Here is a 27,796-nt window from a genome sequence, read left to right as displayed (position 1 = left end):
TCATTGGCTTGTGGCAGCAGGAAGTGGGAGGTGGAAAAGTCAGATCTCTGCTTCTTGTTGTCTGAGCTGCAGGGTGAGGTGGGGGAAAACGTGGTTTCACGTCAATGATTCCCTCTGTTTTCCGGGTGGGGTTGTGTTGTACAGCAAGGGGGTGGGGGGGATGTTTGTAGGCTTTTGTGCTGCTGCTTTAGATCCCTGAGATCTTCTCTTGTGTGTTAGATTTGGGTGCAGCTGCAGAATCTGGCCTGCTTGCTCTGCAGCTCATAGGAAGCTGGGGCCTGGGGCCGGCAGCTGTCATAGCAGCAAGCACTAGCCTCAGCTGCTCAAATAATTGGATCCCAGCTTTTTCTCTTCACTCTCTTGCAGGTTTGCTGTTGCCATTATGGCCCAAAGGGCCTTCCCGAATCCCTACGCAGACTATGACAAATCCCTGGCCACAGGATACTTTGACTCTTCAGGGCGGGTGAGTTGGGGCTCTAAAGTGACTTAATTTTACAGCGCTGGACTGTTTCTTTCGTAACATGTGTCACAGACTTGCGTGAGCTTAATTTTTCTTTCCCCTGTTTCTGTGGCATGGGAGCAGTGCCCGGTGGATCCGGAGAAAGGCAGGGATTGCACTCCTAACATGCCTCAAGACAGGGCTTGTGCGTTCGATGTTAATAGCGTCTTGGACATTTCTTTTTGAAATGTTTCTGTGAGCTTCCTTGAGCTTTCTCGTGGGCTTACCTGAGCCAGGTCAGCATTCAGGTATCTGCCATTGTCCTCTGGGACAGTTTCCCCATTTATAGCCACCTCATCCAGTTACTGAAAACAACTGTAGTGTCTAGTTTAATCCGATGAAATCATGAGACGAGTTAAACTTTTGTAAGGGGGGAGGCAAAGACTAATGGGAAAATCCTAATGTAGGTTAGAGGTTTGGTTGCAGGAGAAAAAGGTCAGTCCATGCACCTGGGCAGTGGTGCTGCTTGATCAAAATCACTGGCTCTTGTGAGAGGGTTTAAAGGGGTGTGGTAACAGCAGGGCCGGCTCCAGGCACCAGCTTATCAAGCAGGTGCTTGGGGCAGTAACTCCGGAGCGGGGCGGCACTTTCAGGTATTTGGCGGCAATTGGGCGGAGGGTCCCTCACTCCCGCTCAGAGCGAAGGCCCTCTCGCTGAATTGCCGCAGATTGCGGTCGCGGCTTTTTTTTTTCGGCTGCTAGGGGCGGCGAAACCCCTGGAGCCGGCCCTGGGTAACAGTTTAGACAAGAGAATGTATATGGGGAGAGAACCAATTCCGAAGCAGCTATCTGTGACATTGCAAACAGGATTCTGACTTCACTTGTGTAATAAACACCCTGAGACTATAAGCAAATAAACAAAGCTTTTGCTTTCCCACTCCCACTTGCTGTAGGTGTATTGGATACTGACAAGACAAGAAGCCACTCCATACAGACACAGATCAGAAACACTGACCCTTTCCCCTGGGGACTTTATAAGGCTCCAGTAATTCTGGGTAAAAAAGAGAGAGAGATTGTATAGTCTGTGTGTCTGTCTCCCAGTCGTTTCCCATATATCTGTTGATACGGATCTTTGGTTAGGAGCAGTGTTGCATTTTATTGTAATAGCTGGAAAGGTAAGATGAAAGGATCTTGCAGCCATTTGGGGGCAGGTGTGGTCTGAGAACATGTCTGGGAGCCAGGATCTTCTGTATTCTAGTCACCGACTCTCAGTGGCCTTGGGCAAGTAACTTAATCTCTCTGCTTCAGTTTCTCAATCAGTAAATTAAAACTGCACAGAGGTGCTGTGAAGCTTAAGTAATTAATGTCTGTAATACTCCTTGAAGATGAAATGTGCTGTGTAAGTGCTAAGTATTGTGAAGATGATGAAGCGTTCGAATACCACAGGGGTGTTTGCTTTGGCAGCCTCACATCAACCCTGTTCAGACTGGCTCTGTATTTTTTGAGCAATGCATCTCAGAGCCAGGAAAAGATGCCCTGACATGTAGTTATTACAGAGGGGCCCTTGATGCTTTCTGCTTCGCTTTGGCAGAGGAGACTTGCAGTCTCCCATTTCTGAGGCTGCAGCGTATGCACAACCACAGAAGTCTTCCCAGTTGAAGGTGCAACATATCTGCTGTCTCATCACTGCTAGGAAGCACCTTAAAAACTTTAACCGTATATCTCTGGATTTGGAAGTTCTTAAAGATCTTTTGGCGTCTGGTGTTTAACTTGATTTGATGGTGTTGCTACCTGAAGTTTTTATTCCACAATGTTTCACTGAGATTTGCTTCCAGAGTCTGACTCCAACGAATCAGTTCTGAGTCACTGCACTTTTATCCTCTCAGCAATTTTAGAAGCATATTATTTATATATATATGAAAAGTCTTTAGTCACACATTTAACAGAGCAGATCTCTTGTGTCTAACCCAGATTCCCTAGACTAAAAACAATAATCACAATTTATTGCACAAGACGCTTTTTGTGACAGGTTCTTGAAAACAGACTCAAACAAGCAGAACCAGTTCAAAATCTTCAAGCTCAGGGGATTGGACCAAAGAAATGTGCCTTCTTTAATGTATTAACCCAAAGACTACAGCATGAATTAGAGTCTCTGAGTTACTTAAGTGGCAGGCTACCAAAGGAAATGAAGGGATCGTGACATGGTTAGATTTTTAAACCGATGAGCTGGGATCTGCCTAAACTGCAGCTGTCTTTTCTAGCCTACACAACTTAGTACAGTGTGAATGCTTGTGGCACACTGTTTAATAATACTCATTCACATCATACCATCACTTTTACTACATATGTTCCAAACAAAACTATTCTTTCCTTCAAAACATTGGTTCCCCCCCAACCCCGTCCCACAAAGTTGTGTGGGAAGCAGAGTGTATGTGTGTTTGCATACACAGCCAAGCCTTGGCATAAACTACTCTGATGCGTCTGAGCTCTCAACTACGTTCCAACCTTGTTAAAACAAAACCCTTTGTTGTTGCTTAAGGCTCTTTCTCCATTGGCAAGTGCTGCTTGAATTATCACAGAAGCATGCACCTACACAGTATGGTAGATACTTTAGCATAAGGTGATGCCATCTTGTGACCTACAGTACCATATCACAGTCCTTAAACTGGCTTACGCTAGAGACCTGTTCAGTCAGTTGTGGCGATCCAGACGTGGTGATCCCAACGGTGCTATGAATGGGCTGCAGTTATAGTAGTAAGTATGGAACCAAGCTCTACAAATTAATTTCATTTTTCCAGCCTATTGCTTAGTTTCATTATCTTTTTTTTTTCCAGGACAAAGCAATTAAAATATGCCTGTAGGGGAATGAACAAAATGTTACAGTTCATGTACCAAAATCCAGCAGCTTGGAAAACCACAGCAAATATCCTTTGATGAATGCTAGGTTTTTAAAATATAAAAAAGTCAATATGTAGCATGTTTAGCCGTGTGGGAGACTGGGTGTGGAAGGTTGAAAAGGGAAGGATTTCCATTTCGTGGATTGCTTCCTACAACCCATCTTATTAGTAACAGCTAAATCAAGCCTAGCCTAGCCTACGCAAATTAGGGCCTGAATTCTTAAGATCTTATCTTGCCCTGGTGGACAGCAGGAGTAACTCCTTTGACATCAGTGGAATTTTTATGCTGGTGTGAATGAGGAGAATCAAGCCCATGCAATTTGTTGTTATTAAAGTGCCCAGCACTGAGATGTCAATCTATCACCTCACAAATACAGGGATTAAATCACAGCACCCCAGTCACTCCTACAGTACCACAGCTTTAAGGACTAGGCTGACCAGATGTCCCGATTTTATAGGGACAGTCCCGATTTTGGGGTCTTTTTCTTATATAGGCTCCTATTAACCCCCCTCCCCTGCCACATCCTGATTTTTCACATTTGCTGTCTGGTCTCCCTATTAAGGACAGGGAATCTAGCTAGCTAACCGAGGGCAGTTAGTGAAAAGCCAGCATCTTGCATCACATTCTGGATGGGAGCAGGCTGGAGCTGAGTGGGATTAATTTTTGGAGCAGTGGCTACCCTGCTCTCAACTTCCTCAAGCCTCACCTGTGAGCCAGGCCCAGGTGGTGTGTGAGAGCTGTGGGAAAAGGCTGCCCCTGAGGTAACAGGCCGAGGTTCCAGTCCATTTTACTACTGCCAGCCAAATACAAAACTGAGCATTTCTGGCTACACTCGCTGACTGAGAATCCCAGTTCCCCAGGGTAATCCCTGCTCTCTGCCATGCACGCTCGCAGCAATTTGATGAGCCCTCACCCAATCTGTTTGCTGATATTTACTTATGTATGGTATTTCTTTTCTATCCACAGCTGACTCCCGAGTTCACTCAGCGCCTGAACAATAAGATCAGGGAGCTGCTTCAGCAGATGGAGAGAGGCTTGAAATCTGCCGACCCCAGGGACTGCACTGGCTACACTGGCTGGGCAGGTAGGGCAATGCCGTAACAATGCCGTAACAACGGCTCTGTGGGGCAGAGCAAGTCTGCTTGTTAGCTGCCTTTTCAGGTTAGGCTCATCCAGCCTCTGCCTCCTCCAGTAAAGAAAAACAGTGCAGCTTTATTGACTATGATGCATGGTCTCAGGCAGAAACGATCAGCGTAGACTCATGCTACGAAGCAGCCCTGGCACTTGTTGTGATTTAACAAAGACAGCCTACATTTGAAGCTGGGGTCCACCTGTCCTCCCCATTTCTGGCTGCTGGGGTTGGAAGGTGGGAACAAGGTATCCTTGGCATTCCACTGCAATATAGGGCATGCTCTTGATCCGTTCTGCTAAGGTGCTCTTACAAATAAAGCTTGATGGGTTAGATGCCTTGCGGAGCTGATGAACGTCAGAGTTTTATCTTTAAGGGGCTGGCTCAGATCCATCCCAGTCAGTTGTGACATTGGCTCCCTACCCGCTGTTAGGTGAACGTGAAGCAAGCGGGTGGGTGTCAGTCCAGCTCCTGGTGGGCATGGATGCACGTAACAGAATCTGCACTCGGCACTGTGTCGGCAGGCTCAGCAGAGAGGCTCCATGCCTACGGAGACCAAACTCCTCTCAGCCTTAACGGTGACCCCACCAGTTTGGGTGAAACCATCTGGGTTGGCCAGCATGTAGGAGCTTCCATTGCCACCGTCGACAGCTACCTCTGCCTACTGTAGAGAATGGGTAACTGGCTTGGTTACAGAAGGTGCCTAACCACTGAAATCAGGGAATATTTAAATATAAATATGTCCCAGTAAATATTTCAGGGTCGTTTATTTTTTACCATTATGATGTGAGGTAGCATGATCACCAGGCTGTTCCTGCTCTTGTTCTGGGTTACCTGTTAATGCCAATCGACTGATCCAAAACTGGTTCTGGCCCAGTGTCTTTGAGAGGAGAAGGGAGAAGAAATGCAACACAGCACATAAGTCAGGGGAAACCCTGTCCTTGAACTGATTTTTCTCTTCAAAGCTACCAGAAATAGCTCTGCCTCTAAGTCAGATCTGGAATGTAGCCAGACTTGCCATGACAAGCACCAGGGGCTGCATCAGGTAACTGGGTCCTCAGTCCCTTGTCCATCCCAAGCTTCCCTACACCAAGACCAGGACTGGCTTTGTCTTTGATCCCACTGGTCCGTAAGCTTGTCTGGGTTAACAATAAGAAGTCAGAGTCTAAGGTTACGTCTACGCTTGGAGGGTGGGAGTCCCACCTCAAGTAGACCTACTCGTGCTAGCTCTCATAGAGTTAGTTCGCTACACGCTGTCATGTGCCCGCAGAAGCACGGGCAGCATGGACCAGCTGCCCCAAGGACAGACCCCGCTGGCACACATTCAGGGCAGCTAGCCCATCCTGCTGCTTGCCACAGCCTGTGCTTCTGCGGGCACACTACAATTTGTAATGTGCTAGCTGGATGGTGCTTTAGTATAGTCGCAGCCTAAGACCATTACCCTGCTTGCTCCCTTGGTAGATAGCATTAGAGAGAGAATGAGCCAAGGAAGAAGACTGCCACCATCATGCCTTTTCTGCCCATTTTCTCCTTTGTGTGAGTGTTTTTGCTTTCCCTGGATTCTCCCCTTCCCTGGATCTAACCCCAACTCTCTGTTCCCTGCCAGGTGTGCCCTCCATTGCCACCACATGCTCTCCCCTCCCCAACTCTTTCTCTTCTTCATGGAGAAGCCCTGCAGAGCACCCCTGTGGTGGAGAACCTGACATCACACACACCTGACAGCAGTGACATGGTTTTTGGTGATAATTCAGAGGATGCCAGTTTCTCTGCCATGCCCATACTTGTACCCATATTGCCTTATCCTGAGATCTTCACGCTAGTCTTGATATGGATAGGTCTGTGCCTAGGTGCTACAGAAAGTGGTAGTAAAGAGAACGCTTCTTGCTAAATCACTACTGGTTGAGTGCCCAAGCATGGTGTTAGAAGGCATAGTAATGCTGGAGGTGTCACGCTTTTGAATGAATTGGCAAACTGGGGCCCAGACCACGTGTGACTATTACTGATTCCAAGGCACTTTTATAAAACGGTCAAATTCCAACTCAGGAGGCCTCACCCAAGTTCCTTCTGGAGTGTAGTGCACCCTGTATCCCTAACTTCCTGTCCAGCACAGATCTGTGATGTCGCTGTTCAACACCTTCGGCGTTTCTACCTGGTGGTGGCTGATCTGATCCCCACGGACAGCCTATATTTCCATCTGCTTGCACGTGCTTGGAGATCCCCTGGGATGAAAGGCGCTATGTGCAAGAAATCTATTGTTAATGTGACAGTCCCATAAGTGAGTGGCAGCCTATGGAGTGGGCATAGGCATGTTATTTGAAGTTGCATTGGATTCTGCCTATTACAATTCAGTATGTAGGATTGGAGGATAAATAGCTCTCATTAGCAAGACTCCTATAGTGTATTGGGAGGAAGAGCTCAACTCCCGGGGAGGGGAGAGGGAAGGTGTATACCTCCATAGGGTAGCCTTAAGGAGCATCCTACAAGCCTTGGTTAGGAAGGAAAATGATTCCAGGGATGAAATGATGAGTAATGCTATGGCTAGGACTTCCGCCCATGTTTATTTGGAAGGGAGTTACACAAAAGGGATTCTCCCTTCTCCCCTTTCCATTCCTTCCGGGCTTGTCATTTAGAAGAAGACTATGAAGGATTTCCTGGGAGTCGCAGCCAGAGAAATGGAACACGCTGATATTATTCTGTATCCATTTTCCCCCTGCTAATCGTCACTAGATTAATTTATTCAACGTTGTTTCTGGATAGAAAATTAATTGGGCCATGACAGCAGCTTTTCCTCATAATTGCTTATGTAGAAAAGGCTTGTTGAGTATCTTCTCATGTAAATCATCACCCAGGCGTCTGAAATCAGTCGGCACTCTGTGGCTGCTAATCAGAGATAGTGGAAATGAATAGCTGTGGCTTTCAGTGAACATTCTTCCTCTGTATGATGTAGCACACCTGAGTATACTCCATTATGCCTAGGCATACACGGCACATGCTGGAATTAGATGTGTTCTGTCTATTCCTTCCACTATACACGTGCAAGAACCCCATCCCACTGGCCTGCATTTGTGTCAGGGAAACCCTGTGTTTTAGTGCCAAGAAGCACTAGTGTAAAGGGGAGGGACTTCACTATTTTCACTGCCTCTAAATAACAGGAACATACAGTTTGCTTAAGCTGCTGTACTGAGCCAATCCAAAGTAATGAACAAACAGCCTTGGGGCACAAGCTTTAATGTGTGTTGCAATAGCACCTACAGTCTCCAAGAGAGATCGGGGCACTGTACAGACACACGAGCCAGGTCTATACCCAAAGTTGCAGCAGTTAAGATTTGGGTTTGGGGTTTTTTTTAACCAATTTAGCTAAATTGATGCAAAACTCTGTGTGGACACTTACATTTAAAACCTGGCTGATATCTGCATGTAAGTTACTGATCTAAGTTAAGCTGCGCTAAGCCCCTTTTGAACTGATACGCTGGCCCTTAGCTGAATTGTTTTTAAACCACTGCAATTTGTGTATTGACATGGTTCTGAAGATTGTACAGTCTAAACAGGCGAGACAAAGGATGGGAAGAGAAATGGAGAAGTGACTTGGCTGAGGTCACCTAGCTGGCCAGTGGTAGAGCTGGGACTAGCACCCAGGACACCCAAGTCCCCATCCAGCCCCCTGGCCACTGGACCATGCTGTACCTCTAAGTCTATGAGCCTGATCTATAAGCTGAAATGGAGTGAGGAAAAGCTGGCCCTCCTATGCATTTGCAGATCCTCTAGCCACCTGTTCTCCAGGTTCTTGGGCATCTCATCTATTTATACACACGGTGCTACATTAAAGAGGCAGCAGGGTCCGCCTGAACTACAAGGAGACAGGGCGAAGATTCATGCGCCTGAAATGTGTGTTTGTTTCAAGATTGTTAGGCAACATGTTAAAAAATGAGGGCAAGTAACTGTAGCCCCAGGATGCTAATAATTTACATATTGACCTTTCCAAGCCATTATTATGGTTTCAAGCAGTTGTTTACTCTGCTGCTCTGAAAATATATGCACTCCTTTGAGCTGCTAGTTTATCATGTGGTTCTCAGCTGCCTCTGGGACCCTGAGCTCTTCTGAAACAGCTTTGTGGGATTATTTCTATCTCCTATGTTTTGCTGGTGGGGAGGACATATGGAAGGAAGGTGCATTGTGTACTACCAAGAAATGGCCTCCCTCCCCAGAGTCAGGATTTTGCCAGACCTTCCCCAAAGCCATATCCATAGTTACCAGTGTCTGAGACAGAGAACTTAAAGATGAGAGCTGCACTGGACAGTAGAGGGTGTATATGACCCAGAGGAATGCTAACCATCAGCCTGTTCCCAGTAGGCTTTGAAGGAACGCAAGGTCATGAGGTAGGCCCTAATAAGGTGAAAGATAATCACTCTTTCTGATTTGTATGGTAAACTATTACTAAACTGTTACTGTGCAACAAGGGAGGGCCAAGCATTCGTGAAGAGACCACCTTTCGCTAGACAGACAGGGGTAGTGTTTCAGACAGTCCATTATCCAGACTCCTAGAGCCTAATTCATTGGTGGCCAGCACCTTTTGCAAAGTGGATGCAAATGCTGACTGAGTGGCGTCTTACACTGACTCTGCAAACATAAGTTACTTAGATAAAATCCCAGGAGCTATAGTAGCTTCTCTGCCATCGCTAGAATTCTCTGGAGTGGGAAATCTGGTACGTGCTCCCATGCCCCAGATCCCAGGGATCTGAAATCCAGAAGTGCTAGCAGGATGAGTGTCATCTTGGCCATCACCGATCATCAAACCAGGAACCTCCAGAGCTAGCACTCATCACTTTTGGGAATCCCACCCTGTGGGTTCTGAGGAAAGGGCTGGTAGCAGCAAGGACTGTAGAAATGGCACAGTCAGATCTCTCTAGCCATCCATTGCCCCTGTCGTGTAGTATGTGATCCCTCACATCATCCCTGTGAGATATGACAGTACTACTGTCTTCACTTGCACATGGGGACCTGAGGCACACAGACAGACAAGGACCCAAATCTGCAAAGGTATTTTGGCTCCAACGTCTATTGATGTTGCTGGGAGTTAGCCTAAATATCTTTGTGGATCTGGGGCTAAGTGACTTGCCCAAAGTTACACGGGGAGGTGTCTAGGGTCTTCCAAATCCCTAACCACTTTCACCTCTGGGTGAGCGTCTTTCCTATGGCTGAATTACTCCAGTCATCATTTTATCCATAAAGTAAAGCTGTAGAGGAGAGATACGGGTACATGTATTTGTATAAGCGCAGGTTTGTCCCATATTGATCGCTTCTCCAGATCCATTGGACTTGTGGATTTAATGGGTTTATGGAAAGGGAGGATGATGCATTAGTGTTTGGGTTGCAGACAGAACAAAGGGGTGGTCTTAATGATGTGAACATGGCACCTTTGTACACCAATTATATCCTTTATATTCATTCCTATCCACTGCCTTTAGCAACCTATATTAGCAATGATCATTTTTTTTATTTCTGTTCCTGTTCTCTTGGATGAGTAAACCCAGCCAAGAGCGCAAGCTTGATTCTGTTCCTTCTCATGTGGCAACAGATGTGTAGTAAATTCCAATCATTGACATCCCCATAATCCCATTGACAGCAGTCGGAGTGCACAGGTGTTCGTGAGGCCTCAGTTTGGCCTGCAGAACTCTTCTGACTGGCGACTTGGTGTGAGATGGAAAGAATAGAGTTTGATGTTTCGAGTTCGTGTTGTGTTGCAGGGCCAACAATAAGAAATTAACTGTCACACTTTAATACAAAGTTCCATTTATAAATGGTTTTGAAAAGGGTTAATAAATGGTTAATAGACGTTATAAGCACATTAGACATGAGTAATATATTATAGAGAGCTATAAACACATCACTGGTTACAGATGATGATGCATTTTTGTATAAGCAACCAAGTGAGCTGTTGGACTTTGTCAATCTATGACAATTGAGTAATACTTAGAAAACAGCTAATCATTTATTAACCCTTTTACATACTATTTATAAATAGGACCTCATTATAAAGTGTGATCAAAAATCTTTTTGAAAACTGAGCACATACAGAGACCTATAAGAAGCAAAAACATGTAGATTTCCCCCCTGCTGTTTTACAGAGTCACTTTTCAGAAAAGGTCTGTGCTCGCAGGCGTGATTCAAAGCCCATGGTAGTCAATAGAAGTTTTTCCATTGCCTCCAGTGGGCTTTTGGATCACACCATAAATAAGTAATACTGAAAATACTAAATACAGAAAATATTCTCCCTGAGGCTAGTCAACTGCAGTTTTTGCCTTTACTGACTGTATCTTGGACATACACTGCTCAAAGGGTGCCTAGCTTTCTTCTGTCTTCATGGTGAATTTAAATTACATTTTTACTTGACATGCTCCAAGCACCAAACATTAATTAGCCCTCATTCGGCCCCTCCCCAAGGCCCGGCCCCTCCCAAATATCTGTTTATGGAGACAATCTTGTTTCTGATAGAATTTTGTGAATTTTTTCACCCCTGAGGTGCAGCAGGGCACCTGCCCGTACGAGCTGCAGCAAAGCTCAGACAGAAGAGGTAGCAGGCAGGCATGTGCATCAAAGAATGGGAAGAGGGATGGGTCTGATAATCTATGGAGGTGTTACTTTTGAAAGACTTATAAGAACAGAGCTGAAAACCTCTCGTTAAAAATTAAAGATTTTTTTTTAATTCTGTACACACCAGTGAAGGTAAAAGCAGCAAAGAGTCCTGTGGCACCTTATAAACTAACAGACGTTTTGGAGCATGAGCTTTCGTGGGTGAATACCCACTTTGTTGGATGCATGTAGTGGAAATTTCCAGGTGTGCTCCTTGAGAAAGGTTCTTTGAAAAACTCAGTTACTTTAATAATAATACTTAGATAAGCGCTAACACTCTTCATCCTTAGCTCTGAAGTTCCTCTACAGAGAAGGTAGTATCATCTATCCCCAGTTTACAGATGGGAAAACTGAGGCACAGAGAAATTAAGTGACTTGCCAAAGGTCACCCAGCAAACCAGTGGCAGAGCCAGGAATAGAACCCAGGTCCCTAACCGCTGGATCACACTATTTAAAATTCAAGTTGCTAGTGTCCCTTTAAGAGAAATCAGCTAGTTCTCCTCTTTCCCCCCAACTTTGCTCACATTTGGTGCGTGTGAATTTGGTGCGCTGAGAGGTGTTACAGAACATTACAAATGCACATGATCTTGTGAGCCCAGTGCATGATCCCCCATCCTCAGTTTAAGTACAGCAACTTCATATATTCTACTAAATGCCCCTATAGGTGGGGTTTCCCCCATGTATAGCTTCCTACTTCGAGGACACTGGATGGTTTGCTTTTCAGGGTTGATGGAGTGTGAAGCCTTTTCTCCCTCCAGATCGCAGGTCTGAATCTGGTCCAAGTTAGCAATAACCAAAAATCTCCTATCTTGTGGCAGTTTCATGACCTTTATTACACGAGTTCACTGCAGTTCAGTTCCTAGTGGACTGCACACTGAAAACTACCGTCTAATTGGTGTCCTTAGCAGCAGTCTGGATAAAGAAACCAAGATTTAATTGATACTGAAAGCATGCTATCCCCTTGTCTTAGATCCCTTCTGTTCTGGGTTGGCAAGGTTCAGGTTAGGGAAGTTTGCCTTGCTACTGCGTATGCTGTCCCTTAGCAGTGTATCACAATGGCCTGCAGTTTACAGGTTGCTGACAATCCAGCATCATTCACAAGCCCTGAACTCAGTATATACCTAAAGCAGCATCTCAGCCTCTCCATTAACTAGTGTGTGTGTGGATGAAATTGTCTTTTAGCTGGTTGGGAAGATCTAACTATACGTGCCCTATACTGTGACAAGATTTTAAACAAACTAAAACATCTTACAGCTCTGGTGCTACTGGGATTAACGGATTTAGCAGGGGCTAAAGTAAAGGTCATAAGCACTGGATCTCCCATGTAGCTGTACAAATGCACCACTGTTCCAACACAACCCCCAACACAAAACCCTATCAAAACAGAGCACTCCACTGCACACACAGTTCTTCCCCTAGGGAAAGGATGAGAGCGAGAACCAACAACACGTGACAGATGTTAGCCATGTTGCTTAATGCACAACAGGAAAATGCTCAGGTTCGGACACCACCCTTATCACCATAATGTCTGTCTAGAATAGACCCTTCAGATCCTCTGCCCTGGCAGGCCATAGACAGCCAGCTGTGTGGTAGTTCTGAGGGGCACAAATGGGAATCAGAGTGAGACAGCCACATATGTTTGAAGCAATTCAACTGGATCCAGGTTTCCAGGGGTGCAAAGCTAGGGGAACTGATCCCCTCTGCTACCTAGCTCCCTGTCCCTCATTATGTAATAATTGTTTTTATATGGTACTTTACACATTAGAAGCATATTGCAAATATTATCTAGCTCATCTTCAACCTACCATGCATATTTGAGAGGTTAGGTATATACCCTTATTTTACAGATGGGGAAACTGAGGCAGGGAGGTGCAGTGACTTGCCCAAAGCCAGACTGAGTGTGTGGCAATGCTGGGATTATCATTTAGGACCGCCTGATTCCCAACCCCATACTCTGTCCTCCAACCATGCTGCCTCTAATATACATTGTCTAGATATTAATCATGGTCAACCTACATTTGATGCTCTTTTTTTAGTCTGTCATTGGTGTATCTACCTACCTAAACATGCTTGCTGCAAGTCACCGCTCCATGTTGGGTGTTGCTCTTCACAGCTGTAGACCAGATTTTAAAAGCTTTTGGGTGTAGAGAGAATCTTGCCCCATTTGGGAAGTGATGCCGACGTTACAGTTCTGCAAAGCCTCTCAAACCTGACTGCGTTTTGATGCTTTTGGAGCCTTTAAGAGTGGTCACGCTGGGTCAGACCAAAGGTCCATCTAGCCCAGTATCCTGTCTTCCGGCCGTGGCCAAGGCCAGATGCCCCAGAGGGAATGACCAGAACAGGTAATCATCAAGTGATCCATCCCCTGTCGCCCATTCCCAGCTTCTGGCAAACAATTGTTCATTGTTCAGGATGGGGAGGGAGGGAGGGAGTTGCTAAAAGAGATTTTTGTGGGAAAAGGGGAAGAAGAGACTGGAAGAAAAACTCACAAGGTAATTTTATTTTTCCAGGCTTCAATCCTGGCATTATTCTTACCATGGTAGTTACATAAACAAGTAAGCTTGTTCCAATAGCAGCTGATTATGAAAAGCTAAACATTAAAACAGGTAACTCCATAGTCTGAGCTGTTTAAAGAACCTAAAGGTGGTGATAGGTCATGGAAATACCTAGTAGGTGAGTAGTCCCCTTTAAAAAGAGCTTCGTGCCCTCGTCCTTACAAACTTGAATGATGGTACTGTACATCTGAGCTTCTCTCTGTGGAAATACTAACACTGAACTGCGTAGAGAGCGGACAAGGTTATTAACTTTGGCAGGAAATGGAAATTTGCCCTTAATATACATGTGAAATTGAATTGTCTGTAGCACGAAGCTTTGGAGATTACCCATGCAAAATGAGAAAATGATCTAAATTTAAAATTGTCCCCAGTGCAGTGGAAAGTAATTTTTCAGGCTGCTTTTTCTTTTTTTTTAACTGGATCGAAATCTGCAGAGATTGGCTCTATTAATTTAGGCTTAAACACAGGACCTGTGTCTTCTTAGAAACAGTTAATGAGATGGAAAGCATACTGTAAGGGGCGAAATGAGATTTTTCTGGAAGTGATGTAGGCCACTAGCTTCTCTGATGCATATTCTTTGAGGATACCCCGAGCCCCCAAATCCTTTTGAGGGTGCCTTCTGACTAGCGGGTGTTTAGAAGGGAGGTTCTATCTACTGTGACAGAACTTTTGAATAACGACACAGTGATGACTCTTCAAATTATGTATAACAGGCTTCAAGAGCGGGATGAGAGAGGGACAGAGCAAGGCTCCAGGCAAAACCAGTGACCTAGCCTTTTAACAGCAGCATTGTTTATGTAGCTGGATGCCTGGTATGAAAGAGTCAGGGGCAGAAGAATGCATTTTCCTGACTCTTGAATAGCTTTTTATGTTTCAGACAAGGGCTGCACACAGAATTAGTGTGTGGCGTGTGTATGCAGGAGTTAGCTCCTTGTTTACAATACTTTTCTTGAAAACAGCTGATTCTCTGTGCAGAGAGAAATAAAGGCCATTCTCAGTCTCTCTCCTTTTCTATGAAGGTCCAGTTTAGTGTACGGCTTCTCTAATTTAGGAGTCACCAACAGGTGTCAGGGGATTGCAAGCACCCTGCCATTCCCATATTGCTCGATGGGAGGGAGGTCCCAGACAGATAAGAGGCTGGTACTTCCTGCAATGGAAAAGGGGGTTCCAGGCTGGTTGAGGTTGAGAACAGCTGCTGTATTGCAAATAGTTTCTTGTCTATCACTAATGCTTATGTATTTGTCATTGCTATTTGGCAGGTGGCTAAATAAATATAAATAAATAATAATAATATCACCTTGTATGGTGCTTTTCAGCTGTAGATCTAAAAGAACTTTACAAAGTTACACTTTGTACACTTCACAATTATTGCCATTTTACAGATGGGGAGACTGAGGCAGAGAGGTACAGCGACATGTCCAAAGTCACCCAATGGCCAAGCAGGGAGATGTTAATGTCCAAGTACAGATAAGCTGATCAAGAAATCTGTTTCATATGTTTTGGCTCCACCATAAACAGCTGGGATTTTATGTTTTAAAGTTAGAGTCACGAAAGTATATAGTGTCAGGGGAGAGCAATAAAACAGCTGATCCATGCCCTGGGCTTAACCCATTTATTTCTTCTCAGGCATTGCTGTGCTTTACTTGCACCTGTATGATGTGTATGGAGACCCTTCCTACCTCCAGATAGCAGAGGCGTACGCAAAGAAGAGCTTGAATTGTCTGACAAAGCGCTCCATCACCTTCTTGTGTGGGGATGCTGGACCTTTGGCAGTGGCTGCCGTTGTGTACCATAAATTACGGGATGAGACGCAGTCGGAAGCCTGCATCACTCGGTAACGTTTCAGGGTTTGTTTTTGCCGCCTGTTCCTCAAGTTGTTGCTTTTGGACGCACGAGCTGGTGTCCAAAACTACTTAGCTTTCCCCATGCGGAACATCCCTCTCGACCTTGTTAAGTTCTGCTGTACGGCTCTGTTTAAAAGGAGAGCATTCACTAGCTGGACAAGAAGCATGCGACAGAATCTTCACATCCTAGGGAAATGGTTGTCATTAAGGACGTAAACCAAGCCTGGTTGACTAGCTGACCCTTGTTAGAGCCCGCTTTTCTGGATGGCAGGGTAGAATGGCTGTACTATCACTGAGCAGGGATTGCAACAGCACTAGAGCTGGCCAGACAAGCTGGGGGAACTGCACGTGGTTGGTTGGTTTTGTTATTAATGTTTCCATTTTTCAGAGTCTTAAACAAAATTTGATTTTTTGAAAACTTTACACTAGTTCTATAGTTGGTTGAAAATGGACTTCTCCCCACTCTCTTTTTCTTCGGAGGGGGGTGGAGAAAAGGGGGAGATTTGGAATTTTTTTTACCAGCTCCACCCTTACAGTTAAAGGGACATTTTGTCAAGGCGAAGCTTATCTTTTTCATTTTGTCTTAGGTCTGTTTTTAAATTGTGTTTTCATCTGTATTTTTGTTGTTATTTTTTACACACAAGCCGCTGTACGCTACCTGAATAGGGCTAGCATGTGACAGAGAAAAAACGCTTAGCAGAGGAGCAGATTTCAATTGTAAGCTTTCAAGGGTATATGATAGAAGGAGTCTTAAAATGATGAGAAATACCTGGGGGCAAACTTTCCATTTAAAGTTGACCAATAAACAAATCTACCAGATCCTAACAACGGCAGAAACATATGCTGAATAGCCTCCGTTATCTGGCTATGGGGGTCAGACAGCACAATTGTTTTAAAATGAACAGGGGGAGGAAGGTTCAGAATTGCCTAAAGGATTTGGAAACCCAGTTCCCATTAATTTTAATCGAGAACGAGATGTTCTTCTTTTTGGTGTGAATTTAGTGCTCATGATATATGCATCTTGGACCAGTCTAGAGACAAAAGTCCCTTTTTTTTTATTCTGGAAATATATACATAGGATCTTAACAATATTGCATTGGTCAACATTGCATCATATTGGTGAAGCTTGCTAATGTGATGTAGATATATTTGCCTACAAAGGGACATCTGGACACCATTCTTTCAAACTGTGATGTACAATTGTAGGGGGAATTAAACCCCAAATTGTAACAGATCCCAAACCATGTTTCTTTATTGTAATTGTCCCTTGCTGCATCGGTTTTGTGACAGAGCAGAAATTCAGATTAATTCTGCACTGCCATCTAATGGCATCTGGAGGACCAAGCACTGGAAATGGGTTACTTCTGAAAGGCAAGCAGAGAAAAGAAAATGGGGTATTCAAGCAGCAATAGTTAGGTCAAACTTTCCTACTGCCTGCCTCCTGACTGTTCAGAGCAGGCCATAGTACCCTTAAAACAGGAAAAGCTGCTTTCTACAAGAAATATTTCCATGAATCAAAAGGCGGAATGGGTTTTCAGTTTATTACTGCGCTCCTGAAGAGTTTGCCGAGTTCTAGAGTGGAAAGCTCTTAGTTTCTCCAGTGGAGAAGAATAGCAATCGCGATGCCTGCTTCTCTTTGGGTCCCGGTGCTTTAGAGTGCATTCTAGCTATACAAAGGCTGAAGTGAGCCTCTCAGCAGAGCTTTCTCTGCAGTGGAAGACACACAAGCTTCTTTTTGTGGGGGCTGCTAGCACTTGCCTAAATGAGTTCCTGACCCCAAAATGTGCTTTATCCCCCTGAGAGGCTCTAACACTTCAAGGTGGTCAGTTTTCCAACAGCCAATGAAAACCTGGACTATATTCTTACAGACTGTGTTCTGTGGTTTTGCTGCCATCAGGAGATCAGGTGTTTGCTTCTAGAGTAATTGGCGCACAGAATCCTGTCCCGCTGCCACATTTTCGCTTGTTCCAGAAACTGTTAGTTTTCAGCAATTAATAGATTGGTTTAGTATCTGTGGTGTCTAACTGTCAGGTACCTTTACTACCGTCCCCTGCTGGAAAATGGCATTCTGGGTACTGTCAGGGCTGCCAGGGGTCTGGCACCTTGTGCGACACACCCACAATTGGCAGCCCCACTCCTCTTGACCATATTACCTTTGATTCCCCTGTTTACTCTGTGGTTTGGTCCCCCAGATGCTGACAGGAACTGCTCTGCAGGCTTCCTCTCCTCCTCCCCTTACTACGCCAGCTGGGGGGAGCAGCTTTCAGCAACAGTACAAACACCGGCTCCAGATCATCCCTCACCCACCAGACTGCCCCAGGGAGCGCTTCACATGCTCCCCCAAGACCCCTGCTCATGGCATACCATGTACCCACCCCCTCGCCCAGTTTCCCCAAGCACCTTCATCCAGTTATAGTCCTGCAGGCTCTGGCATCTCCCCAGGCACTCCCACTCCACCTGCCATAGGTAGCCCAGCCCTTCCAGGCACTCCTTCCCCCCCGCCCCACAGCAATCAGGAGACCACACTCCAGCTGTTTCTCCCCCATCCTCCCTGGAAATAGGGTCACCAAAGGATTCTGGGCAGTGGCATGAGGCAGGGAGATCTGTTGCTGCCTGATTTTGGGGAGTGTGTATGGGAGACAGCCCCCTGCCTCCCACTCCCACCCACATTTGTCTGCACATGCTTAGGAGGCAGGGTGAGAAGTCAGTGACTTGCTCTCACGTCTGGGAAACATCCAGGGGGGAGCAGCACAGCACTTGGTAGCCGCCTGTTGTGAGGACTTGGACTAAATCTGCCTCGAGACCCTCGCTCTCTAAATATCTCTAGTCACATTGAATCCAACACCAAGCAAAGATTTGTTGCTGCTGGGAGCCGGAACACAGCGCCCTCCATCTGATCTCAGGGGATTCTGGACAACTGGCCGTTGCTTCCTTTTAAAAAAAGAATGTGCTGCCCAAGAGCAAGCGCTGACACTGTACCTTTGCTGTTCCCTCACGCGGCTGTGACGGGGAGCCCTGCACCAGTGGTTCCTCGGGGGTGCAGTTCCTGTGCCTTGTGCCTGTCAGAGTGGCAGCAAGAGGCACTGAAAGGAGCAGCCTTGAGGAAATGCAGCACCCATGCTGTCATTTTGAAAGTGACAGCGTTTTCCAGGCCGCTGACCCCAGGGATGGGGAAAAAAACTACTTTCCTCTTTCCCTCGACTTAATGCTCTGACAGGGAAGAACTTGTGACCTTGTTGGAAGAGTGGCAAGAGGCAAAAATGGAGGGTAATTTGCATCTTGAGCGATTGGGTCACAAAGCACCCAAGTGAAGAGTTGTCAGTCGTTGTTAACACTTGCAGGAGCGTCACCAACTTCAGCATGCTAATCATCTGAAGAATGACGCGAGGACTTTTCAAACTATGTTGGACTCCTTGCTCTGTGTTGCGGTGTGTTTAAAGTCTGGTGCAGTCAGGCAATCCATACTCTCACTCCTGTGGTTGGTGACTGCACTGAAAGAAGCCTGTGGTGCTTGCACTTGGACTGACCCTGTGATTATAATTACTTAACCCAGCCTAGATGGATGAAGAGCAACTGTCTGTTTCTTCTGCACCCCACAGAGGCTTGGTATTTCATAATCACCCCTTTCCCACTCCATTGTGCACTGTTGCCTAAGTGATTCACATTCCTTCCCCCAGCCCCCTCCCCTTCCCGCCTCATTCGGGAGATGACCCCAGCTGTTTTGGAACAGCATGAGAGCTTTGGGGTTTTCACAGTCAAGACTTTTAAACATAAGGGCTGGCATCTTCAGAAATGGTCGGCCATGGCTCAGCTCTGCTCCCATTTTGGTAACATCCCCTTTGACGTCTAGGGAAGCAGAGTTAAACTGATGCCGATCACTTCTGGAAGTGCCTCGTGGCACAGAAGCTGAATTTCTAAAAGCACTGCTATGGCTTGTGATGGGGGAGCAGGGAATGGAGGAGACATTTTCCTTGCTTTAAAGGGTCATCCTGCCTTACCCACGCAGTTAACAACTTGGGTTTGACTATCAACGTTATTACCTGGATTCCAGTAACGCCTAGAGTCCCCAATTGACCCCTTGCACTAGGCGCTGTACGAATACATAATAACTGACGGCCCCCACCCTGAAGAGCTGACCGTCTAAATAGACAAGACAAAGGCAGGATTATGTCCGTTTTACAGATCAGAACTGAGGCACTGAGATTGCCCAAGGTCACATAGAGTGAGCCTGTGGTGGAACTAGGATCTGCACTCAGATCTCCTGTGTTCCAGTCTAGTAGCCTTCAACTGGAGTTACAATTTGGGGGTATTTTTGTATAGCTCATCCCTGCCAATCTACTTCCTCACCTGAATCTTTCTTTCCAGCTTGCTTCAGCTGCACAAACTTGACCCGCGAGCACCTGATGAAATGCTCTATGGGCGCATGGGATACCTCTACGCACTGCTGTTCGTGAACAAGCATTTTGGAGAGGAAAAAATCCCTCAAAACTATATTCAACAGGTACTCTGTCATCTCTCCAGTTGCTCTCCAGTGTAGGCTGAATTAGCCTCCCGCATCTTACTCGTTTGTCCTCTGTATTTTGTCACTTCCCACCCAGCACATCCTTGGAAGGGTGAAAATAGATGCTGGTCTAGGTAACTCTGGCATGTGTGAAAACATGACAGGACACGTGTGAAGGCCACAGCATGGAACCTCCAGCTGTTGCTGCAGGCCCCATTCTTCCAAAGGGTTATTGTGCCAAATGCCCTTCCTAATCCATTAGGATTCTGTGCCTAGAGTCGAAGAAGCCCCGGTTCCTCTCCCCCATTCACAAGCTAGGATTTCCACATGCAGAATAACAAAGGTGCACGACTGTATTTTGCACTGTGGTACCTGCTGTGCTGGCTACTGTCTGCCAGGCTGGAGGGAGGAGATTATATACCTCAAAGCTGTCGTCACTCACGTCTGGTTTCCGCCTGCAGGTCTGCGATGAAGTCATGGCATCCGGGGAGAGTCTGGCCAAAAGGAGGAACTTCACGGCCAAGAGCCCATTGATGTATGAGTGGTACCAGGAGTATTACATAGGGGCCGCCCATGGCCTGGCAGGAATTTATTACTACCTCATGCAGGTGAGAGACACCTGGAGAGAAAAGGCCTTCCCAGCAGTTTCACTTCTAATGCCCTCCAGTTAGAACGTGGGACACCTGGGGAGCTTTCTGATTGGCTATTAGTGATGTCACACTGGTGTCAATCATGGTCAGTTGTCCATCGGATGCTCTCTTTTGTTTGGTTTAAATCCTATTTTCAAAACAGCTCTAAAATGCTCCAGACTCTGTGTTTCTAGGTGGCTACTACACTTCTGAGGTGGCTAGTCACTTAGAGCTAGATTCATAAAGAAACTGAATTGTCATTATGCCTAACTTTTAGGTACCTAGAAAATCATGGGGATTCAGGTAGCCTGAGTTTGGCATCTTGGCTCCCTATACAATGAAGTTACAAGCTGAATCTGGAATATGTGGGCTATAGAAAAGAGCATCCAAGCATAATGCACCATATGCTTAGAGGGAAAGTGCCAGGGAAGGTGCAGAGGAGGTCGTCAGACTCTGTGCAATTCTTTATCACTGGTGGCTGTACAGCACAGGTGTTGATTTTCAATTTGCACATTAGCAATTTGGGAATGAGATGATTCTTAGCTTAAAATGCTCGTTCCAAGGGGCTCAGAGCTGCCAGCTTAAAAGAGAACTCTGTCTATATAGTTTTTGGCCAATGTGGAGCAATTAGAGGAGGACATGGAGGATCCACTCCTGCTTTCAATGAGGTCAATGGTGAAGTTGCTCCCTTAGTTTTAAACTGGTTGTTACCCTTGAACCTGTTTACATGATCTGTGTACAAATAAAAATTGAGATCTTCAAGTTGGGCTGGCCTTGCAGCTCACAGTGGGGCGGTGGTGCTCTCTACGGGTGACGTGATCTGCTAGGTCTTGGTGTCTGGGAATCATTCCTGATAGTCATCCTGAGTTTTTCTCTTTGCATCATTTCGTTAATCCTGATCATATCCTCTAAGCTATTCCTAACCACTTCAGATTTGTAGGATAGGCTTTTCCTTGCCTCTTAAAATCCAAAGGGATCCCCTTATTTTTCTCCCTGTAACAGTGTTCACTCACTAGTGGGGGCACCCCCTTGTGGCTGGGTCTGGGGGTCAGCCCTTGTCGAGTCGAGCCCCCCCCTTCTGTTGCTCACCTGCCCCGCAGCCCCTCTCACTCTCTGGGACTGGGAGGTGCTCTCTTTTTGTGACCCAGCCTCCAGCCAGGTGACGATATAGTTTTCCCCTTCTGGTGTATCAAAGTCTCGCCAGACCAGCTGTCCAGATGCAACTTCACCAATCCTGCCCCGTTTCCCATTGGCAGGTGGGAAACCTGGGCCCACCCAGAAGACAAGGTCTACACAGTCTCAACCCTCACTGCTCCGTCCTTGGGCTTCTTCCTACTCTGCCTTCTACAGGCTTTCTTCTCCACCCCTCCTCTGGGTGAACCCTTCTGTCAGGGACAGGAGCCCAGGTCTTTTGATCTCCCCAACCCCTGAGCCCCAGGGTTTCCTCCTCCCCACCTTTCTGTGCCCAGAGAGCAACTGCAGACTCCCTCCCTGCAGCCCCTTTCTGCTGCAAACTTCCTGGCTTTATACCTTACCCAGCTTCTCCCCAAGCTGGGCTTCAGCAATTAGTAATTGATCAGTCAAGTCCGACTCTCCCTGGGGTGCAGCCTAAAGGTTCATTTGTCCCTTCTGAGCTACTGTCACCCCTTCAGGGCTAGTATAGGGTGAACACCCCATCACACGCCCCTTGCTGGGGCACCCTCTGGAGCCAGTCACTGTTGCTGCAGAGGAAGAGGCATTAAAGGATGACCAGGTGCACGCTCGCACCCGAGGCACTGAGCAGCCTGCCCCCAGCGTTCTCCTAGCCCGCCTGTATAGGAGGAAAGATATGAGCTGACGTAGCACAGCTGAAGAAGCTGGAAGGAATCGGTAATGCCAAATTCTCTTGTCATCTTTGAAGCATAAATTGCTTATGCCTCTAAAACTAGCATTGCCGGCTGAGGGAGGGAATTGTACAGTACTTCTTTCATGGTTTCACAGCCTCTCTTGTCTGTCTGTTTCAGCCCGGCCTTGGTGTGAGCCAAGTGAAGTTGCATAACACAGTCAAACCCAGTGTGGATTATGTCTGCCAGCTGAAGTTCCCATCAGGCAACTACCCCCCCTGTATTGATGATGCCAGAGACCTGCTTGTCCATTGGTGTCACGGGGCACCTGGCGTGATCTACATGCTCGCACAGGCCTATAAGGTACGGGAGGTCCTGGAAAACGGTGACAGGAGAGCTTTAAACATGGAATTTGATCTCAGAGAATCCTCTAGCGGGGAGTCTCCGTCAGGGCACGTACTATTCTAATGAAATAACCCACCAGCGCCACCATGCATGCCCACACTTACACACCAATCAAAATGCAAATTAGACTTTTAATGAATGATTTCTGAACAGGTCCCAGTGTCTTGTCCCAAGTGCAGGATGCTCTCGTTGCTTGTGGAGTCAGCCATGTGTTGTATTCATTCTGTGGTAGGTGACTAATGGTGACAGCTCATTGTGAGTTAAATAACGGTGACGCTGCTTCATTTATCACTTTAAAAATCTTTGACAGTAGAAGGCAAAGTCACGGTGCCATTGCTTAAGTAGGAGAGGTCACTCTTGATAGGAGCTCATTAACCAAGTAGGTGGGGGCCTGCTCCAGCCCAACGTGGATGCTAAGGGGATAATTGCAGTGAGTGGAATCGCTCTCTCATCTCCACAGGTGTTTGCTGACCAGCAGTATCTGAGTGACGCGCTGCAGTGCGCGGAAGTGATCTGGCAGTGGGGATTGCTGAAGAAAGGTTATGGGCTGTGCCATGGGACAGCTGGCAACGCTTATGCCTTCCTAATGCTGTACAACCTCACTCAAAACATGAAATACTTGTACAGAGCCTGCAAGGTGAGCATCCGTATGAGCAACAGTCACAGAGGAGAGACTCCTGCCACCGGGTCATGGAAAGAGTGGATGCTGGCTGGGATAGCTCACCTTTTAAAAAGGTTATCCGCTAGAAAATCATGGGACCATCTTTTGTTAAGGGGAGGAACCGGTCAGGCTAGGGTGGAATGTAATTAACATTCTGGAGCCAGTTACCTTGAAGGATGGTTTGATTCTGCACTCTGCGTGATGGTTCTTTCCTTTGTAATCTAACTTCTAGCCTGGCAGAGATGCAGCTAGCACTAACCAGTTCATTTCACGTAGACCAGGACGGTCCTTAAACAGTCACTCTCATCACTGTCCCTGCTGGGCTCTAGTCAACAGCAGTGCCTTGCAACAGCCTGTTTTCTGTTCCATTGTCGTGACGAGATGGAGATCTGGAGGACGCTGGGGGGAGTGTCTGTATTTTTAACGTCCATGTCACGTCTCCTACAAAGTTTGGACACTTTGTTCTTCCTCCCTCAGTTTGCAGAGTGGTGTTTGAGTTATGGGGAGCATGGATGCCGGACTCCAGACACGCCCTTCTCTCTCTTTGAAGGTAATCTCTGTCCAGCCTTTTCTATGTAATATGTTCTGAATCCTGAGTCTGATCGCACACCGGTGTAAATTGAGAGTAACTGCATTCAGACCCCCTAAAATCAGCGTCAGGAGAATCACACCCACTGTTTTGACCCTCTCTGAAAGAGATTTTAACAGCAGTGGATAATGGCTGCAACTGGAATTCCTTGTTCTGTTGCAACCCCAGCTGGGAGGGCTGGAGGCTGGCATAGCACCGAGTCCCTCTGTGCTCAGCTCTGGTACGGTTCATAACTCTCACTGGAGTAAGTCTTTATTAGGGACAGTTTAAACCTACAGTAATTTCAGGCTGGCTGCCCAGCCAACCTCTGCACTCTGTGTACTTCCTATTTTGTGCAGGTCCTTTTCAGTGTCCCTCTAAAGAACAATGAAGAAATGAACAAAAAGAAGCCACAGATCTAGTCCATGATTGGGCAATGTAGGTGCTTTTGAAAATGGCCCCTGGTTCCCTGTCTTCCATGATGCACACTCACAGTCATTATGATTTACTCCATAATAATACTGACATGCAATGAGAATCTCCCTGTTATATGCTTTGAGAAATAACAATTTTCTTTTTCTTCTTCAGGAATGGCTGGGACAATATATTTTCTTGCTGATCTCCTGGTACCAACAAAGGCCAAGTTCCCAGCATTTGAGCTGTAAAACCCTTCCCAGCAGTTTCCTGCACGAATCCCACTGCACTCCACATCCGTTGGACAAGGAGATGGAGCTTCCTTGAGTCTCTTTTCAAACTCATCTCTTGTAAAGTTCTGTTCTTGATGGCTTCAGTTCTTTTCCGTATTTAAAACTTTTCTAGTGCTCTTTTTGCTTTGTTTAGCTTTTTAAAAAAAACAACCCTTGGTTTTTGTTATTGGTTCCTAAAGATGGGAAATGTACAGTATTTTGTTGGATATGCAAACTCAGAGCTTTGCTGTTTTATGTATCTGAATTCCAGGGAGAATGTAACTTTGTCCATTTAACTTTGTCATGAGTAACAGGGATAGAAGCTTAGAGTATTGTCTTTGGAAAACAAAAGATGAAATCTTACGACTATTACCTCCTGTTGGCACCTAAGTATTCTCTCTCCTAATCATGGAGGTAGGCAGTTCTAACTGAGCTGCTCCTTGGGCAGTTGACTGTGATGGACTGTGGAGTCGGAAGTTATTTCTTATGCCATCCTCTTGGCAGACTGCAACTGTCACAGCTATCACTGACATGCCAGAGTCTTCTCTTAAACCTCACACCTTTCTGCTTTATAAGCAGACTGTGTTTCACTCTTTTTCCATTTTGTCAGTGACGAGAATACATAATCCATAACCTATTGTGCAGATTCACCATATTCTGCTAAACGCTACAGGAGAAAGCCTTCAGTCACTGAAAGTGTCAGTTCAAAAGAGTTAAGTTACTGCCAAGTGTGATCTTTCATGTTCAGTTTTGAAAGCTTTCTGCGGTCTTGACTTAAAATTATATGTAACATTACAGCTGTTAGCCTGGTGAACCAGGCCTGGAAACAGAAGTTGTGGGAAAAGAAACCTATTTCAGTAAATTTTGTCAGTGTTTAATCTGTTATATTTGTAGCTTTACCGGCTTCTTAATCCCTCCTACTTCTTTAATCAGCTTCCATGAACCTTAGTAACTCAGCTCGCTTGTTACTACTCATTGTAGCCTGATACATGAACAAGAATCCATCCGAAAAGTAGCTGGGAAATCTGCCCAAATTGGTATTGATCCAATACCTTGTCCAGTCAATGGGCTAGATCCTCGTTGGCTGTAAATTGGAATCAATCCATTGATGGAGCTTCACTCACTTACACCTGCTGAGGATCTGTCCTAGTAAAACTTGTCCTGCTAACGAATGTGCTCTGGTAAAGGAGCACTCTCCATTAGCTGCTGGATTCCTGAACCTGCTTCTTGGCTCTTCCATTGGCTACTGGATGCGACCTCCTATTCCTCACCTTGCCCCAGGCCTGAAGAAAGGTGGAAATGGTTTTGATATTTCAAGGCTGCTGATAGTGAGTAGCTAGAAACACTAATAGAGCCTAAAGACTGCATCTCTCTTAGAAAATCATCTCCTGCTCACTTACGTGAACTGCCTGAGCAAGCAGCGTAAACTGTATTCTGCACAGACTCCTTTGCCACTGCAGGCAGTGCTTTCGTTGACTTTCTCACTAAAGGTTTCAGCATTGATTGTGTGGACAGCTAATTAGAAAAATTGGAAACAGAGTGGAGCTAATTTACTGTTCGCTGGGTGTCCCAGTTAAAAGCATCAAGCTCATTTGGACTAGCTAAGACTCTCTCTGCAGTGTTTCTGAGTTTTTAACACTGCGGTGAATAACCAAAAAAAAAAGTGACCTTCAGGAAGGAGGATTTGAGTAATTGAATAGTTCTGGGGAAGTGCTATAGATGAAGCCTACCGTAAGTTAACTTGCATCTTGCCTGTAGTGACAACTGATTTGAGACCCCGTCTTGGTTTTTTGGATTTCTGCTAAACAGAATTCCTATTAAAGAAAGAGTTCATGCAGCCTGTTGCACAGAGTATTCCAGCAGCATGTATGCTACTGTGCTTGGATGTACTACTTGAAAAGAGCTGGGGACATGGTGTACAACTCTTAGGTTGAAAGCTGTTGAATAAAATGCTGAAACACACAAGGTGTAGATCCTTTTTTCTTAATCCTGTTCACTGATAATGCCCAATAATTGTATCTTGAGAGGGCAGCATATGCCAGCAGCTGCTGAGACTCTACTGTGGTGGGCGCAATCAGAAAGACCCAAATGGAACCTGTTTGTAGCATGCTGCAGACATGGCATGAATGCCTGCAAAGAGAAGTCCACCTGTGGCTTCACAGAAGTGTGTGAATTTGTCACTTTTGCCGGCTAACTCCCATCGCCATGGTGCCCTGGTCACAGCCATCAAACACTGGCTTTATTGCGAGCCTCTGAATACAGCATTTCCAACACTCACAATTATCTCACGTCTCGCTTTCCTTAAAGCCCCAGCTCCTGTAGCTGAGAGATCTCAGGTTTCATTTTGAAAAGTGTCTAGCCCTCATGGTTTGTCAAAAAGGCTGAAAACATGACTTAAGTTTTGGGTTCCTTTTTTATTTGCTTTCTGAGCCCTTAGGTCAAACTCATGTTGTGAATCTCACGGTTTCAACGCTACTGTCCTGATTTGCTAGGGGGAGGAGAAGGTGTCTGACTCATTTTTGAACATTTGGGGTTGTCAACACTGTGACCGTAACAGCACTGGTTTGTAGATACAGTACCCACATGGACCTGCATACCAGTCCCCTATCACTGCCACTGAGGGCCCAACTACAGCTGACAAGAGATTTGCATGGCTGAGCTCCAACTCCTCTTTCCCCAGTTTAGTTTGGCTTGCTCCAGTAACCATAAGGCCCATAGAATCATAGAATATCAGGGTTGGAAGGGACCTCAGGAGGTCATCTAGTCCCACCCCCTGCTCAAAGCAGGATTGCTGGTTGTTGCTTTTTGCAATCTAAACTGGAGAAAACAAAAACCGAGTAGTTGGTCCTTTTTCCTTGGTGATAAATAATGTTCTGGGGCTTTGTTTTGCTTGCCTCTTATCCAGCCTGGCCTTTTCTGTCCTGTTTGTGAAGGGGGAATGGAACTGCTCTCACTCTGTCTATTGAGCCCCGCCCCCGCCAAATAAAACATGGGTTTTATTTTATCCTTAAGACGACTCTCTCATTTCA

The 27,796-nt window shown here is 46.0% G+C and overlaps 1 protein-coding gene across 4 annotated transcripts; it reads left to right on the top strand.

The window, feature by feature from the left end:
* Window positions 1–26,419, top strand: LANCL1 (LanC like 1). 4 transcript variants are annotated; one of them, XM_045032920.1, is made up of 10 exons: window positions 1–73; window positions 367–463; window positions 4,303–4,420; window positions 15,277–15,484; window positions 19,860–19,995; window positions 20,457–20,603; window positions 22,628–22,810; window positions 23,313–23,489; window positions 23,991–24,063; window positions 24,670–26,419. In XM_045032920.1, the coding sequence occupies exons 2-10, from the start codon at window positions 383–385 to the stop codon at window positions 24,744–24,746; spliced, it is 1,200 nt and encodes a 399-aa protein (XP_044888855.1). In that variant the 5' UTR covers window positions 1–73; window positions 367–382; the 3' UTR covers window positions 24,747–26,419. The 4 variants fall into 4 exon arrangements, with proteins under 4 accessions (XP_044888855.1, XP_044888856.1, XP_044888854.1 ...); XM_045032921.1 differs by having other exon boundaries at window positions 38–78; XM_045032919.1 differs by having other exon boundaries at window positions 46–100.
* Window positions 26,420–27,796: the final 1,377 nt, after the last annotated feature.

This window comes from Mauremys mutica, chromosome 10 (genome assembly GCF_020497125.1).
Source record: "Mauremys mutica isolate MM-2020 ecotype Southern chromosome 10, ASM2049712v1, whole genome shotgun sequence".
In the NCBI taxonomy this organism is placed as follows: domain Eukaryota; kingdom Metazoa; phylum Chordata; order Testudines; family Geoemydidae; genus Mauremys; species Mauremys mutica.
The sequence above is the reverse complement of the archived record's forward strand: the minus strand, read 5'-3'. Positions and strand labels throughout refer to the sequence as shown.